Here is a 12,883-nt window from a genome sequence, read left to right as displayed (position 1 = left end):
TCAGGACCTAAGCTGCAGCGTAGGGGCACCCGTTTTGGAGGCACCCATGCTACGCTTTCCAAGCAGCATCCAACCAAATTTTATGTACTTTCTTGTATCTTTGTGTTTCTTAGTTGAATCATTTCATCCATAACAACTTTCCCTCTGTTCAGTTATATAAATGAAAAAGTATATTGTAATGGTTGCATGTTTGAAGAGGACACATTGATTCATGAAAAACCACTACTCTCCAAAAACTCTACATATCTATATATATTTTGCAACTCAATATTCTTGCTAGATATTATGTTCAAGATTTGTTGTATCTTGGAGGTAATTTGTTGATAAAACTTATAAGCAAACTTTGAGAACTGAGGGTAAATAAAATCTTAAGAAATATATTTCAATACTCCTCAATCCCTAGTGTTTCGATACACCGCGCAATTATATTTAATTTCTGATTATTTGTACAATCTTTAAGGTTTTAGTTTTTTACACGGTTAGTTTTTTTTTTATATAAAACTATTGAAGAGCATTTTTTGTGTGTGAATGAATTGTGTGGCTAATGGGGCTGGATGGCAAGCATTGGTTGCCTATGTTAACATTGGATGCTACTATCTCTTTGGTATTCCTTTGGGTCTAATATTTGGTTATGCAATTAACATGGGTGTGCAAGTAAGTAATCCATTATTCTCGCGCGCACACACATATATATAGATTTTATGTATTTAATTATGTATATGTGTTTAAAATATATTTATGCAATTATTGAACTCAAGACCATGTATTGGATTTTCAGGGTATCTGGTATGGAATGATAACAGGAACAACCGTGCAAACTATTAATTCTCTTTTTCATTGTTTATAGAACAAATTGGAATAAAGAGGTATGAACAAATTTAGTGCTTCATTGCACTAACTTGCTTTATTATCCTTAGTATCTTTATATATATATATATATATATATATATATGATATGGTATAATTAATTTATCTGAGTGTGGTTCAGGCATCAGCTGCTGCTCAAAGGATCAAAACTATTGAAGAAAGCATTTTTTGTGTGTGGTTTTCGTTAATTAATTTTATTCAGTTTTATATATATACAAATATGATACACAAAATATATTTAGATGCTTCGAAATAACCCAATAGCCACACCTACATTCATTCACACACAATCTTTAAGGTTTTAGTTTTTTTTCAAAAAAATATATTTCACGTATTGCATGGGGTTTTATTCATGTTTTAAAAATATGAGATCTAAAATTTTACTAATTTTAAATAAGTTATTTTTTTTTTTTTGTATTTTTATCGTAGGTGTAGAGGTAATTATCCCGAGTATCGCACCAACTAATTTCTAATTAATGGGTCCAGCTCAGGCTCGGCCTCAACCTAGTTGACAATTGAGCTAAAATACAGGCGAAGTGATTGACTTTCGGAGCCATCCACCACTCACTGGATGCATTTGCAAATTAATAATCAATCATAAGTCATAACCTAATCTAATTTAATAATTAGGCGGTCTAAAATACAATTTCGTAGAAAAGAATAATAATAATTAATTTGAATGTTTTCGATCCCTTATGATTGATTTTTTTAGTTATAAATAAAATAAATTTTGTTTTCAATATTGAACATAGAAGAAAAGCAAATTATCAAAATCCAATTATATAAATTATAGATATACAACAAAATTGTATCACAAGCACCAAACAATTTTCAACATGATAGTTTGAAAAGAAGATGAAAGGGTGGTGTACAAGGAAGAAAAACCATCTCCAAGTAAACATATTTCCTCGATCATTAATCATTTGTTCTGATCTTTTTCAATCTGTTTCCATTATTTCCATCACCATCAAAATATTGATTCGAACCGTCAACCAATTTGCTCAATCTCATCTTGAATCCTTCATTTTCAGACGAGAATGACATTAAATTCTTTTACCCCCTTTAAAAAACTATGACACTAGTTCATAAATCCACGCATTTTCCTGATTCAATGAGAATAAGAATCAACCTCGTACAGTTGCTCGGATTTGTTCTGTCAGTTGTTCCATGTATTTTAGCCTCGTGCAACCAAAAATGCGGCGGCCAGGAACTTCATTTCCCCTTCGGTTTCTCAGCCGGCTGCAAAATCCAACTAAACTGCAGCTCAAACGGAACAGTCTTCGCCGCTGGTTTTCCGGTTCAATCCGTCACATCAGACACCATCCTGCTCACAATTCCGGCGACTTGCGATCGACCTGTGGAGGCGCTGCGCAGCCTGTTTACACCAAACTACGCGCCAACGTCACAAAACGCGGTACTCCTGCATAACTGCAGCGGGCTGCGTAGCTCGTGCTTCATCCCAACGACGATGGTGCAGACCCACTTCGAGCTGCTCAACTGCAATGCGAAGAACGATAGCATAAGCTGCTACTCGGAGGAGGACAATCGGAGCTCGTTCATAAATTATGAGAAGTTGAGGAGGACAAGTTGTAGGTCTCTGTTCTCGGCGATCTCGATGGAGTCTTTCGGGAACAGTTCTTCCGTGTCTTTGGACGTGCAGATTGTGAGACTGGAGTGGTGGATTCTGGGACGATGTAAGTGTGCTGAGAATGCGAGGTGTGTTCGGATAGAGTCGACGCCCGTTGAAGGGAATCCACCGGGTTACAGGTGCCAATGCGCCGACGGGTTCGCCGGAGACGGATTCACGGACGGATTGGGTTGCTGGAAAGGTAAAGTTCAGCATCTCTTTTCGTCTCTTCATTTTACTTTTACTTTCTTTTTTTCATTTGATTCTTGATTTAGTTTTTTCCGATCATAATCTTATTTTAAATCACAATATAATGAACATTTTATGTTGGTAAACTAATAAAAATTTATAATTGCGACAACCACAAATTCTTAAAATTTTCATTTAATTATGAGCTCTATAAAGTAGGCTATTTTTATTAATGTTGTCAGCATCTATGATAAGAATTTGAATCGATAAAGCAATTAGTTGGTTAAATTTTTAGAAAAAAATATAACATATGAGGTTTCAATATATTAAAAATGGTTCAAGTGGACCAATTAAGAAAAGCATAATCATAGTTCGCATTATAAATTTTATTGTATCCGAAAGTTGGATTAGCTTTCTTTCATTTTGGTTGCATAATTGGTCAGAGTCACCCACTATGTAGCCTAATGTGCCAAAATTTTCTTCCATCTTCCGTGGTGGAAACAATCATATTTTTATAAAGTTTTGGTTTAAACTATACCACGAACAAGTCCCACAAATCTTCGGCAATTATGCCTCAAAGACCCCAGCTGTTTATGGCACTGCCTAACATATGAATGGTTCATGTTTGACGAAATTTCTGTTTTATGTGGGGTTTATTGTGAATTTGGCATGCTTGATCAGACATGGATCATTGTATCTTATTCTTATACTAGGATGGAAATTTCCTGCCATGAACAATCACTCATCATGTGATTGAGGACCTATTTTCAGGACTTTGTTAATGTTGTTAGAAAAATTATTCAAATTGTTGGATCTTGACATTATGTACACAAACAGAATCATTAGGTTGCAATCCATCAAAGTACATGAACGGCAGATGCGGCGGAACAACAAGAATCGGAGTTCTGGTTGGAGGTAATGAATCAATGAATTAGAGTGCATTTGGATGTAAAAAGTTGTTAAAAAAGAATCATTTTCAAAATTAACGTTTGGTCGGCTTTTCCATTTTCAGGAGTAGCTGCAGGTGCTTCACTAATGATTGTCTTCGGCCTCATCTTCTGTTTCATACGAAAGAGATCCAAACTGAGAAGCAGAAGCAGAAAAAGCCGCCAGCTTTGCAAAAGTGCCGGGATTATCATTCCTATTCACCCATACAAAGAAATCGAGAAAGCCGCGGATTCCTTCTCTGAGAAAAGAAGGCTTGGGAACGGTGCCTATGGAACCGTTTACTCGGGTAAACTGAACGAGGAATGGGTCGCCATCAAGAGGATCAAACGCAGAGATGCAGACATCACTGAACAAGTCATAAACGAGATCAAACTCCTATCCTCAGTAAGCCATCCGAACCTAGTGCGGCTCCTTGGTTGCTCCATCGAAGATGAAGAGCAGATTCTTGTTTATGAGTTCATGCCTAATGGAACCTTATCCCAGCATCTCCAAAGAGAAAAGGGCAATGGGCTTCCATGGCCAGTTCGTTTAACTATTGCATCGGAAACAGCTCAGGCTATTTCCTATCTTCATAATGCAATGCACCCACCTATTTATCATAGGGATATAAAATCAAGCAACATACTCCTAGACTACAACTACAAGTCCAAAGTAGCGGACTTTGGGCTTTCTAGATTAGGTATTATCGAGTCATCCCACATCTCAACTGCCCCTCAGGGCACCCCCGGATATCTCGATCCTCAGTATCATCAGGATTTTCATTTATCCGATAAGAGTGATGTGTATAGTTTTGGAGTCGTTCTTATCGAAATCATAACAGCTTTGAGAGCTGTGGATTTCAGTCGCCCTCAGAATGAAGTAAATCTGGCTGCATTAGCTTTAGACAGGATTGGAAGAGGCTGTCTAAGCGAGATAATCGACACGTCCCTCAAACTACACTTGGATACTTGGACAGTTTCATCGGTGCACAAAGTGGCTGAACTGGCATTCAGATGTCTGTCGTTTCACAGGGATATGAGGCCTTCTATGATGGAAGTTGCCATAGAATTGGAACAGAATAGGCTGAGTAAATGTCCAAATTCATTAGATGATACATCTTCATGTTCATCTTCTTCCAATTCAAGTGAAAAACAGATGAGTTTGAAGCAGGTATTGAGTTGCAGCGGTCCATTCATGAGTAGCACGAATTCATCGGATACTGTTGCAGATTTTTCTCCAGTTTCAGTTCAGGATTCTTGGCAAAGTGATGATCAGAGCTCGCCTTCATCAAATAGTTTGCTGAATCATTTCAAAAGGTGAACAAATTTTCAGGGGTTCTAATTTCCTTAAAGTTGATCATATTTTGGAAGGAACTCATGTATATTATATGATAAGGGTAAATTAATTTGAATAGATATAACAAACTTTTTAGTCAGACGTGAATTTCATGCGCTACCGATTGAAATTCTGGAATTTAGAAATGATTTTATGTTAATGAAGAAATTGCATGCCATCTTTAAACGTAATATATAACTAAGGACGTATGTATATTAAAATAAGAAAAATGTAAAGGTTCCAATAATGAATTTCAAAATTCCCACGAACACATAGCAAAAATAGGAAATTAACCGGTGAAGAAAACTGTCGGTCGTTTGGACTGCGACATTGATAGAATACCTTTCGTCTTTGTAAGCACAAAATGGCACATCTTATCTCATCAAAGTATGCCCACATTTGTTGATGATATTCCCTTCATTGGAAGCCGCCAAATATGCTACAGGTCGGCACATAAATCGACAATAAAGCAATTATCGTGGTTTTATATATTTTTAATTATTTTAAAATATATATATATATAATTCTTGGGACGATCTGATTTTAATCATTCATAATGCTGAAAATATCTCTGTGATGTTATTGCATTTTTAAAACGTGTTGATAAATGCGCTTAGCTTTTAGTTTTCAGAGAGAGATTGTTATAAAAAGATGTCCACCACACATACATGTTTTATATTATCCTTATAAATGAAAATACGAGCAGTGATACCATGTGAGCGATCATGGACGTTAACTGTCAGCTGTAATTTTTTTGTCTTTTTTTAAAAAAATGAGACTCATTACATGTTCATATTTAATAAAAAAATTGGATTGCTTGACCAGTTTTTGACTCACGCTGTTTTTTGGTCGACTCATGCTTGGGCATTAGTCGACCCAAAACACCTTAGTAGACCAAAACATTGGTCGACACTTGATTTGGTCGACCCAAGCTTGAGTAGACTATTATTTTTTGGTCGACCAATTATTCACCCACGCTGTTTTTTGATCGACCCAACACTTGGGTCTACCCAAGCCGTAGACCCAAGTTTTTTAGTAGACCAAAACATTGGTCCGACCCATGTTTTGGTTAACCCAAGCTTGGGTAGACTATTGTTTTTTGGTCAACCCAAGCAAGCTCAATTTCTTTCTGAAATATGAGGGTGTAACGGGTATCATTTTTTAAAAAAAAAAAAATTATAGCGGTACAGTTGGCATCCATGATCGCTCAGTTAAAAGATGAGCAGGGTATTACTGCTAGTGAAAATATACATAAGAGTTTCTAAATTAAAATAAAACAAAATGGATACATGTACTTCCTTTCTATTTTTGAAGATATAAATGGATTTTTTCCATTTATTTAAATGTTCCGTGTAATAAGATGCAAGTAAGATAATAAAATGAGATAAACTACTAATGATTACCATTCTTACTCAAGCTAAATGTCGCATCCGTACAAATTGTAACTTTTATTCGTATATTTAATATGACCCGATTACAATTATGAAGGAGCAAAATTATACCACCACATAATTATCTGGGGAGGCCCTTCCAACGAAGGAGAGCATACAATTAAAACTCGAACGCTAGGAAAAAACCAAAACCCATCCCGGTCTAGGAGCTTGCTGGTTTTAACGATGTGATATCGACGGAGGAGCCTATCGTCGCCTTACCGATCTCGACGTCGAACGAATCATAACGGCGGAACAGCTCGACCACCAGCAACCTCGCCCCCATCACCACAAAATTCTTCCCCGCACATTGTTTGTTCTCAATTGTGGGCGACTCTGTTTCGGGTCCATTGGACCATAGCACGTGTTTTAAGAGTTTCTCCCCTTCTTCACCCACGAACCGGTCCGGTACGAACTCCTCGGGTCGATCGAATATCTTCGGGTCCTTGGTAGCAAACGGCTGGTACCCAAACATCATCTCACCAGCCTTCACCTGAAAGGCAGCGTCGTGTGACTCGATCACCAAGTCGCGCTTAGCCTTTGCGTACTGCAGAGGTACAGGAGGCTGGATGCGCAGCACTTCGTAAACCACCGACTTCATCAACGGCATGCTTTCCATCGCTGCCATGGTGAGTTTTCCGCCGCTGGATTTGATAGCCGATCGGATTTCCTTGGCTAGTTCCGCATGCAGCTTGACTCCAGCTTTACCAACCAGGCTGACAATGCTTGGGAACAAGATTTTGAATCCACCGTAGGAATTGAAGCACGTGGCGAAGAGGAGATTGTGGCAAGCCTCCTCCCGAGAAAGGCCGTCCTTTTCTGCTTGGTCGAGGATGGGGCCGGCGTTTTGGTAGATGAAATCGTACAACCTCTGGTAATCACTCTTGACCAAAGATGGTGGCAATCTAAATGTATGGAGAAGGAGGTCGTCTAAAATTCTTGGCAAACCAAGTGTTAGTATCGGGTGTAGGTTTAATAGCACCCATTTGGAAATTATCCCCGGCGCGTCGGTTCCGAGCTTAGTGTCCTTAGGGTCCGCGCCGTAATATGCTTTGGCCAAGAAATTGAACGCCGTTTGATCATTGCCGTCGCCGAAGCTTGCTTTTCCTTTTTTCGCCAAATCCTTCTCTAATCCTTCGAACAACTCCGTGTAGGCTTTACTGAATTCCGGGATGAACGCTTCCCGCCGATATGTGAGTAAGAAAAACAACAGGTTCTTCAGCTTGGTGTGGTTGGGTTCGGAAGGGTCGAGATACGAGAGGATTCTGTAGCCGCCAGTCAGATCGGTGGAGGGCATATACAAGCCGGTGAAAAGATCCTTCTTTTCGACTACACTGGTGTCGAAAAGGACCGGAAAACTCTTGCCGTCGAGCAAGATGATGACGTTTGAGGCTGATGAAATGAAGGGTCCGGGCGGCATGTTGCTTCTGAAGACAGTGGACTGATATTTTTCCACTCTTGAGTTGAAGAATTCTTCTCTGCCTTGATTGTAGAAAAAATCTTGTCTATCTTTCCATGGGCCAAAAAATGGAAGCCCGTAGTCTCCGGGGATATCTTTGATGGGAAGCTTGGAGGGCTTCAACGGATCAGCTAAAACAGTGTCTAGTTCCGACAAGGTGGCGGTGATGAACGGCTGCGCAGCGAATGTACGCCGTTTCGAAATCCTTTTAGGAGCTGCCGGCAGTTTTGGAGAGTGATTTTGGACTGGAAATTGAAGGTAAGAAGAAGAGAAAGATGCTACAGAAGAGGAAGCCATGGTCGAGTTTGAAGTTTTTGACTTTGAATTATTGTGAAGGCTGTAATCCAGTGATAATCTTGTAGGTGTAACTGTGGAAAAACCATTATTTTATACTAAAAGTTGAATTGGAAACGTGGCCAAATTCATTATCTTAATAAATGATATTTAATTAATTAATCTAAATCTAAGACTCGAAGGTCATGATTTTGTTCAACCACAATTGTAATTATTATAGATTTATTTGTACATTATATTGATTTTTTACACAAATTTATGTTAAATATGTCATAAGTAACGTGTTACATCACTACTGGTTCGCCCGTTATATCCTGAGAAACAGACGTCCGCTTCAACTTTGAAGCACATGCCGGAGGGGGCAAATATATTTTAAAAAAACTGTACATACTACATGCCTCGATTTTGTTTTGATTTCTTTTGCACGATATTCTTACTATAAACATCACACTTAATTCGATTACTGCTTCATCTTTATGATTTAGTCTCTACGCTATTGTTATTAACATTCGTTTCTAACATAAACTTGACACAATGTTCTGAAATCTTACATAAAAATGGCGAAGTCGGATGTGATAATTGTAAAAACATATGCCATAGGATTTTCTAATGAATGTATGAGGCTCAATTTGGGAAAGGACAGGGGGGCCAACTTTTTAATAGATAATTTATTAAATTACAAATGGACCATTCACGATGCTCCGCAATTTGGTTGAGTGATGACTTTTTTTGTTATTTGACGACTCTATCTGTTGATTGTTCAATTAAAATTGAACTTTTTTTTAAAAAAAAAAATGAACAATTAATTAAATGAAATATTCCATGCATAAAATGTGAGTTTAATAATATCAGTTCTATAAATAAATAAATAACTCAATTATTTTCAAAATTTATAATTTTGATTGGCGGCGGAAGGAAGGGCAGCCCACGTGCTTAATAAATTTTATGAAAATATTTTTGTATATTGTTTGTAAGATAAAATTATATTACCATGCATCCTCGTATATTAGAATATATATATACACATATAAAATATAGTAGATCAAATATAAATTACATGTAATAATTTAATATTTTGATGAAATAATAATTTAATATTTTACAACAGAGACTAAAGTGTGAGAAAATTATCAGACAAAAATTGAATATCAGAAATTACGAAATAAAACAAATTTAAAAAATAATGCATTATTTCAAATAATTTTGAAAAGAATAATATTTCCCCTCTAATTTTGAATTGGAAATTATAAAAGAGTGGGAGTTGTTCTAAAAAAAAAAATAGGATTAACGTATGTTTCCAGCTTCGGATAGGGTATGAGTTCGCTTAATTTATGCTATGTTATTGTATATGGGCTAGAAAGGCCCATTTTGCAGAGGCCCAATACTAAGCCCCCCGCTTTCAAGCAGAGAGTTTTGGGCAATAGTATGTAATGTCCCAATGAAATTATATTTTTATAATATGATAAATCATTATGTAATTATTAAAATAAAATTTAAAAATGTAAAAATCAAAATAAAAATTCACGGATCGTATTTTGTGAGACAAATGTTTTATTGTGAATATCGGTAGGATTGACCCGTCTCACAAATAAATATCCGTGAGACCGTCTCACAAGAAATATACTCTTATATCTATAATCACTGCCACTTCAAAAATGAAGCGATCTATTTCAAGACAATCATAGATCTTAGCTATAGATGAGTACATCCAATAGGGAGTTTTCAGCCTTTAAAAAAAAATTGAACAAAAAATTAAAATTTCTTCAACTATTTAAGCAACGGTATATAAAAGAACACACAAGGTACTAAGTATAAACGATTTTTACACATTCCGAATTCGATTTCGCCGGTGACCAAGCCGACGGCTCAAAAGTTTATGACTTTGAACCAAACAAATTCCTACAAATAATACCATTGCCACGTGTCCGGCGTAGAATTAATACCAGAAAATCAAATTCACACTTGGGACTACGCTGTCCGAATATTCAACAATCAGGCCTTTCAGAAACGTGGAGCAAAAGGCGAAGAAGTCTTCTCATAGAGAGAATTTCAGCCAATATGCCACGAATCTTCCCTTAATTCCATGCACCGCGTATTTATACTACATGAAAACCCCACTTTCTATGTACCAGGATTAATTTTCAGAATTTCTTGAAATTTCTCAGACCATCAATGACCGCCGCCAGATTGCTAAGGGTGTCAAAATTACCTACGGGGCTTGGATTTTCTACAGAAACTGTCTCGAGTTCTTCGTTTTCACTGATGGGGTCGAGGCATAGGACACAAATGTGTCTGCGGGATATCGGGTTGAGTTCTGATTCTCATACTCCGACCACTGGCGGTGTGCGAAAGCCAGTGACGGTACTGGCCACCGGCACCCCCTCAGCATGCGTACTGATTTCGGAGCCGAAGGCGAATAAAACTGTGGATCTGGCCTTGTTGTTTGCAAAATTTGCAGAAGTGATGTCTCGGTTGCTTGAGTTCATTACCAGACGAAGGCCATGGAGATTTCATATTGAAATGTTCGTTGAAAAGGTCAAGAATTTAGAATTTTTAGTTTCTTTCACTATTCTGTCCATATGCTATTTTTATGAGGTTCAAATATTTTCTTTTCCACTTTGAATAATTTTCTGCATTTAATTTATTCTGTCTCAACATTAGTCGCCCCGTTAGGAAATAATTGATGAATCTTGCTTATTGCAGGTTATTATAAATTGCAGATTTTTTGCACTGCTAGCAGTCGCGGGATCTTTGATTGGTTCTGTTCTTTGTTTCGTTCAGGTACTAATTAATTACTCCTACTTCACCAAAAATTAAATTTGGCTCGTGAAATAATATGTATGCATGTATTTCAAATCTCTTGCAGGGGTGTTTTCTGATAATGGAGTCATATTTCCAATACTTCCATGCCATGTCCAAAATGTCAGAACAAGGGCACGTGGTGCTCCTATTAATCGAAGCTATTGGTATGTTCAACATTTTATTCTTCAAAATCCACTGATTAATTTATCTTTAAAACTAATTAACGTGATTGGATTTTAATATGTGTGCAGATATGTTCCTGGTTGGAATTGCAATGCTTATATTTGGAATGGCTATGCATATCATGTTTGTGGGAACCAGCGACCGCAAAAGATTAGAGTATTCAGCTTCAACCTCGTCCAACAATTTCAGTCTCGAGGCATAAAATCTTCCTTTGTTGCATTCAGTGGCGGAACCAGAAATATGGTTCTGCCCGGACTAGAATTTTAATATATAATAATGCAATATTGTTGAAATGCAGGCTAATTGCACTAATCCCTCGTGAAAAGTTCAAAAAAAAAAAAATTCACTAAATCAAATACATTTCACCCCTAAAACACGAGGTCTAAAATACCATAATTTTAGGCTCATTTTATAACCAACAATTGTATATTAGTCCAATTTTGTCTGTTAATTCTTCTCCTATATATGTTATTTCAGAAACTCTCATCATGGATCAAAATGCGATCCGTTATGCAAGCAAAATCGAAAATCGGGCATGCTGTAATATTGATTCTTCAAGTGGAAGTCCTCGAAAAATCCAAGTACTTGACAACTACAAGCCCTTTGGATCTTGCCTGCTACGCTGGAGTTGTGCTTCTGTCTTCTGCGTCTATATTCATACTTTCAAGAATCGCTCTTTCACGAGATGAGAAATTGTGTTCACATCCAATATAACACTTTCAGGATACAATAGTATATACACTACCCAAAAAAAAAAGTCGCTAAAACCGTTCCTAATTTCGTTAGCGATGATTTTTACCGCCGTCACTATCGGTTGTCGTTAAAAAGCGTGGCTAAATTTAATTTTGCGACAGACTATTTAATTATTTTAGGTAATATTTTTGAAATTGTAATATTATATTTTTAATAATGAACAATTTTTTTATATTTATAATTGTATGTATCAATATGTTTTTTTTGAATTTTTTTATAATGTTTTTGAATATTTATCAAACATAATAAATAAAATTAAAATTGTTCCAAAAAAACATTAAACTAATATATATCCAACTGAATTCGATTGATATTCTATATAAAAAATCAAATTCAACTTATATTTAAACTAAAATGTACAATAAATCTCATCGGTGCCTTGATCTCATCATCTCACGAGCCATCACCATCCTCATATTCATCGTCATTGTCTTGGCCCAAGTCGTGTAATGACCTGATATACTGCTGTGAGTAACCACATTCATGTAAGATCTACTCTCGTATGATAGTATAGTGACAAAGCGGCCATCGTGTCATCCTCTATTTCATTTATTATTATTATTATTAGCAGTTTTGGTTTATTTATTTTCTTGTGACTCACAATCTCATCGGTTATAAATTCAATTCACGTGGAGAAAATTTAAGAGACCGAACTGAATCTTCTGCTTGAGTTGCAGACCTGGCGATTTGAAATAGACTTCAAAGAATATGTCAAGCGTGAAAGTAGATTGTATATAATTTATATCATGGTCAGAGAAAGATGAAACAAGAAAATTTTCGTCCATAATTGTGTGAATTGAGTGGTATTTTTCAGAAAAATTTCCACTATTTTGTTCTAACCCTACGGCTAAAGTTCCCACTTAAACCATGAGTTATCTTTTAGTAGGTGTTCAAATTTTGGTTGAAATTGAAAATTCAAATTGAACCGAACACAAAATCGATTTTTTTCCTTATTACATATATTTTGGATACAATGTTGAATAGAAGTTTATATGTTCAAATTTGGATGATAAATTT

The 12,883-nt window shown here is 36.4% G+C and overlaps 3 protein-coding genes across 3 annotated transcripts; 2 read left to right on the top strand and 1 right to left on the bottom strand.

Annotated features, from left to right (window-relative positions):
- Nucleotides 1-1,687: 1,687 nt before the first annotated feature.
- LOC142525310 (wall-associated receptor kinase-like 14) lies at nt 1,688-5,049 on the top strand. Its single transcript, XM_075629565.1, has 3 exons — nt 1,688-2,696; nt 3,521-3,598; nt 3,696-5,049. Exons 1-3 carry the CDS (start codon nt 1,940-1,942, stop codon nt 4,928-4,930), a joined length of 2,070 nt encoding a protein of 689 aa, XP_075485680.1. The 5' UTR covers nt 1,688-1,939; the 3' UTR covers nt 4,931-5,049.
- Nucleotides 5,050-6,369: 1,320 nt separating this feature from the next.
- Nucleotides 6,370-8,210, bottom strand: LOC142524040 (allene oxide synthase 2, chloroplastic-like). Its single transcript, XM_075627764.1, has one exon. The coding sequence runs from the start codon at nt 8,129-8,131 to the stop codon at nt 6,539-6,541; it is 1,593 nt and encodes a 530-aa protein (XP_075483879.1). The 5' UTR covers nt 8,132-8,210; the 3' UTR covers nt 6,370-6,538.
- A 2,014-nt stretch (nt 8,211-10,224) lies between these two features.
- LOC142524793 (uncharacterized) lies at nt 10,225-11,968 on the top strand. The gene is made up of 5 exons (XM_075628895.1): nt 10,225-10,663; nt 10,832-10,909; nt 10,995-11,094; nt 11,182-11,309; nt 11,591-11,968. Exons 1-5 carry the CDS (start codon nt 10,301-10,303, stop codon nt 11,825-11,827), a joined length of 906 nt encoding a protein of 301 aa, XP_075485010.1. The 5' UTR covers nt 10,225-10,300; the 3' UTR covers nt 11,828-11,968.
- The last annotated feature ends 915 nt before the right edge of the window (nt 11,969-12,883 follow it).

The sequence above is a fragment of the Primulina tabacum genome, chromosome 14 (assembly GCF_025594145.1).
Source record: "Primulina tabacum isolate GXHZ01 chromosome 14, ASM2559414v2, whole genome shotgun sequence".
Classification (NCBI taxonomy): domain Eukaryota; kingdom Viridiplantae; phylum Streptophyta; class Magnoliopsida; order Lamiales; family Gesneriaceae; genus Primulina; species Primulina tabacum.
This window is presented reverse-complemented; position numbering and strand designations above follow the sequence as displayed.

Bases quoted from the DNA above. Each gene is read 5' to 3' on its own strand.
- LOC142525310 (XM_075629565.1), top strand. From the start codon at position 1,940: ATGACACTAGTTCATAAATCCACGCATTTTCCTGATTCAATGAGAATA. The intron at 2,697-3,520 runs GTAAAGTTCAGC...GTACACAAACAG, and splicing joins CGGATTGGGTTGCTGGAAAG to AATCATTAGGTTGCAATCCA. The intron at 3,599-3,695 runs GTAATGAATCAA...TTCCATTTTCAG, and splicing joins AATCGGAGTTCTGGTTGGAG to GAGTAGCTGCAGGTGCTTCA.
- LOC142524040 (XM_075627764.1), bottom strand. From the start codon at position 8,131: ATGGCTTCCTCTTCTGTAGCATCTTTCTCTTCTTCTTACCTTCAATTT.
- LOC142524793 (XM_075628895.1), top strand. From the start codon at position 10,301: ATGACCGCCGCCAGATTGCTAAGGGTGTCAAAATTACCTACGGGGCTT. The intron at 10,664-10,831 runs GTCAAGAATTTA...TGCTTATTGCAG, and splicing joins TTGAAATGTTCGTTGAAAAG to GTTATTATAAATTGCAGATT. The intron at 10,910-10,994 runs GTACTAATTAAT...AATCTCTTGCAG, and splicing joins CTGTTCTTTGTTTCGTTCAG to GGGTGTTTTCTGATAATGGA.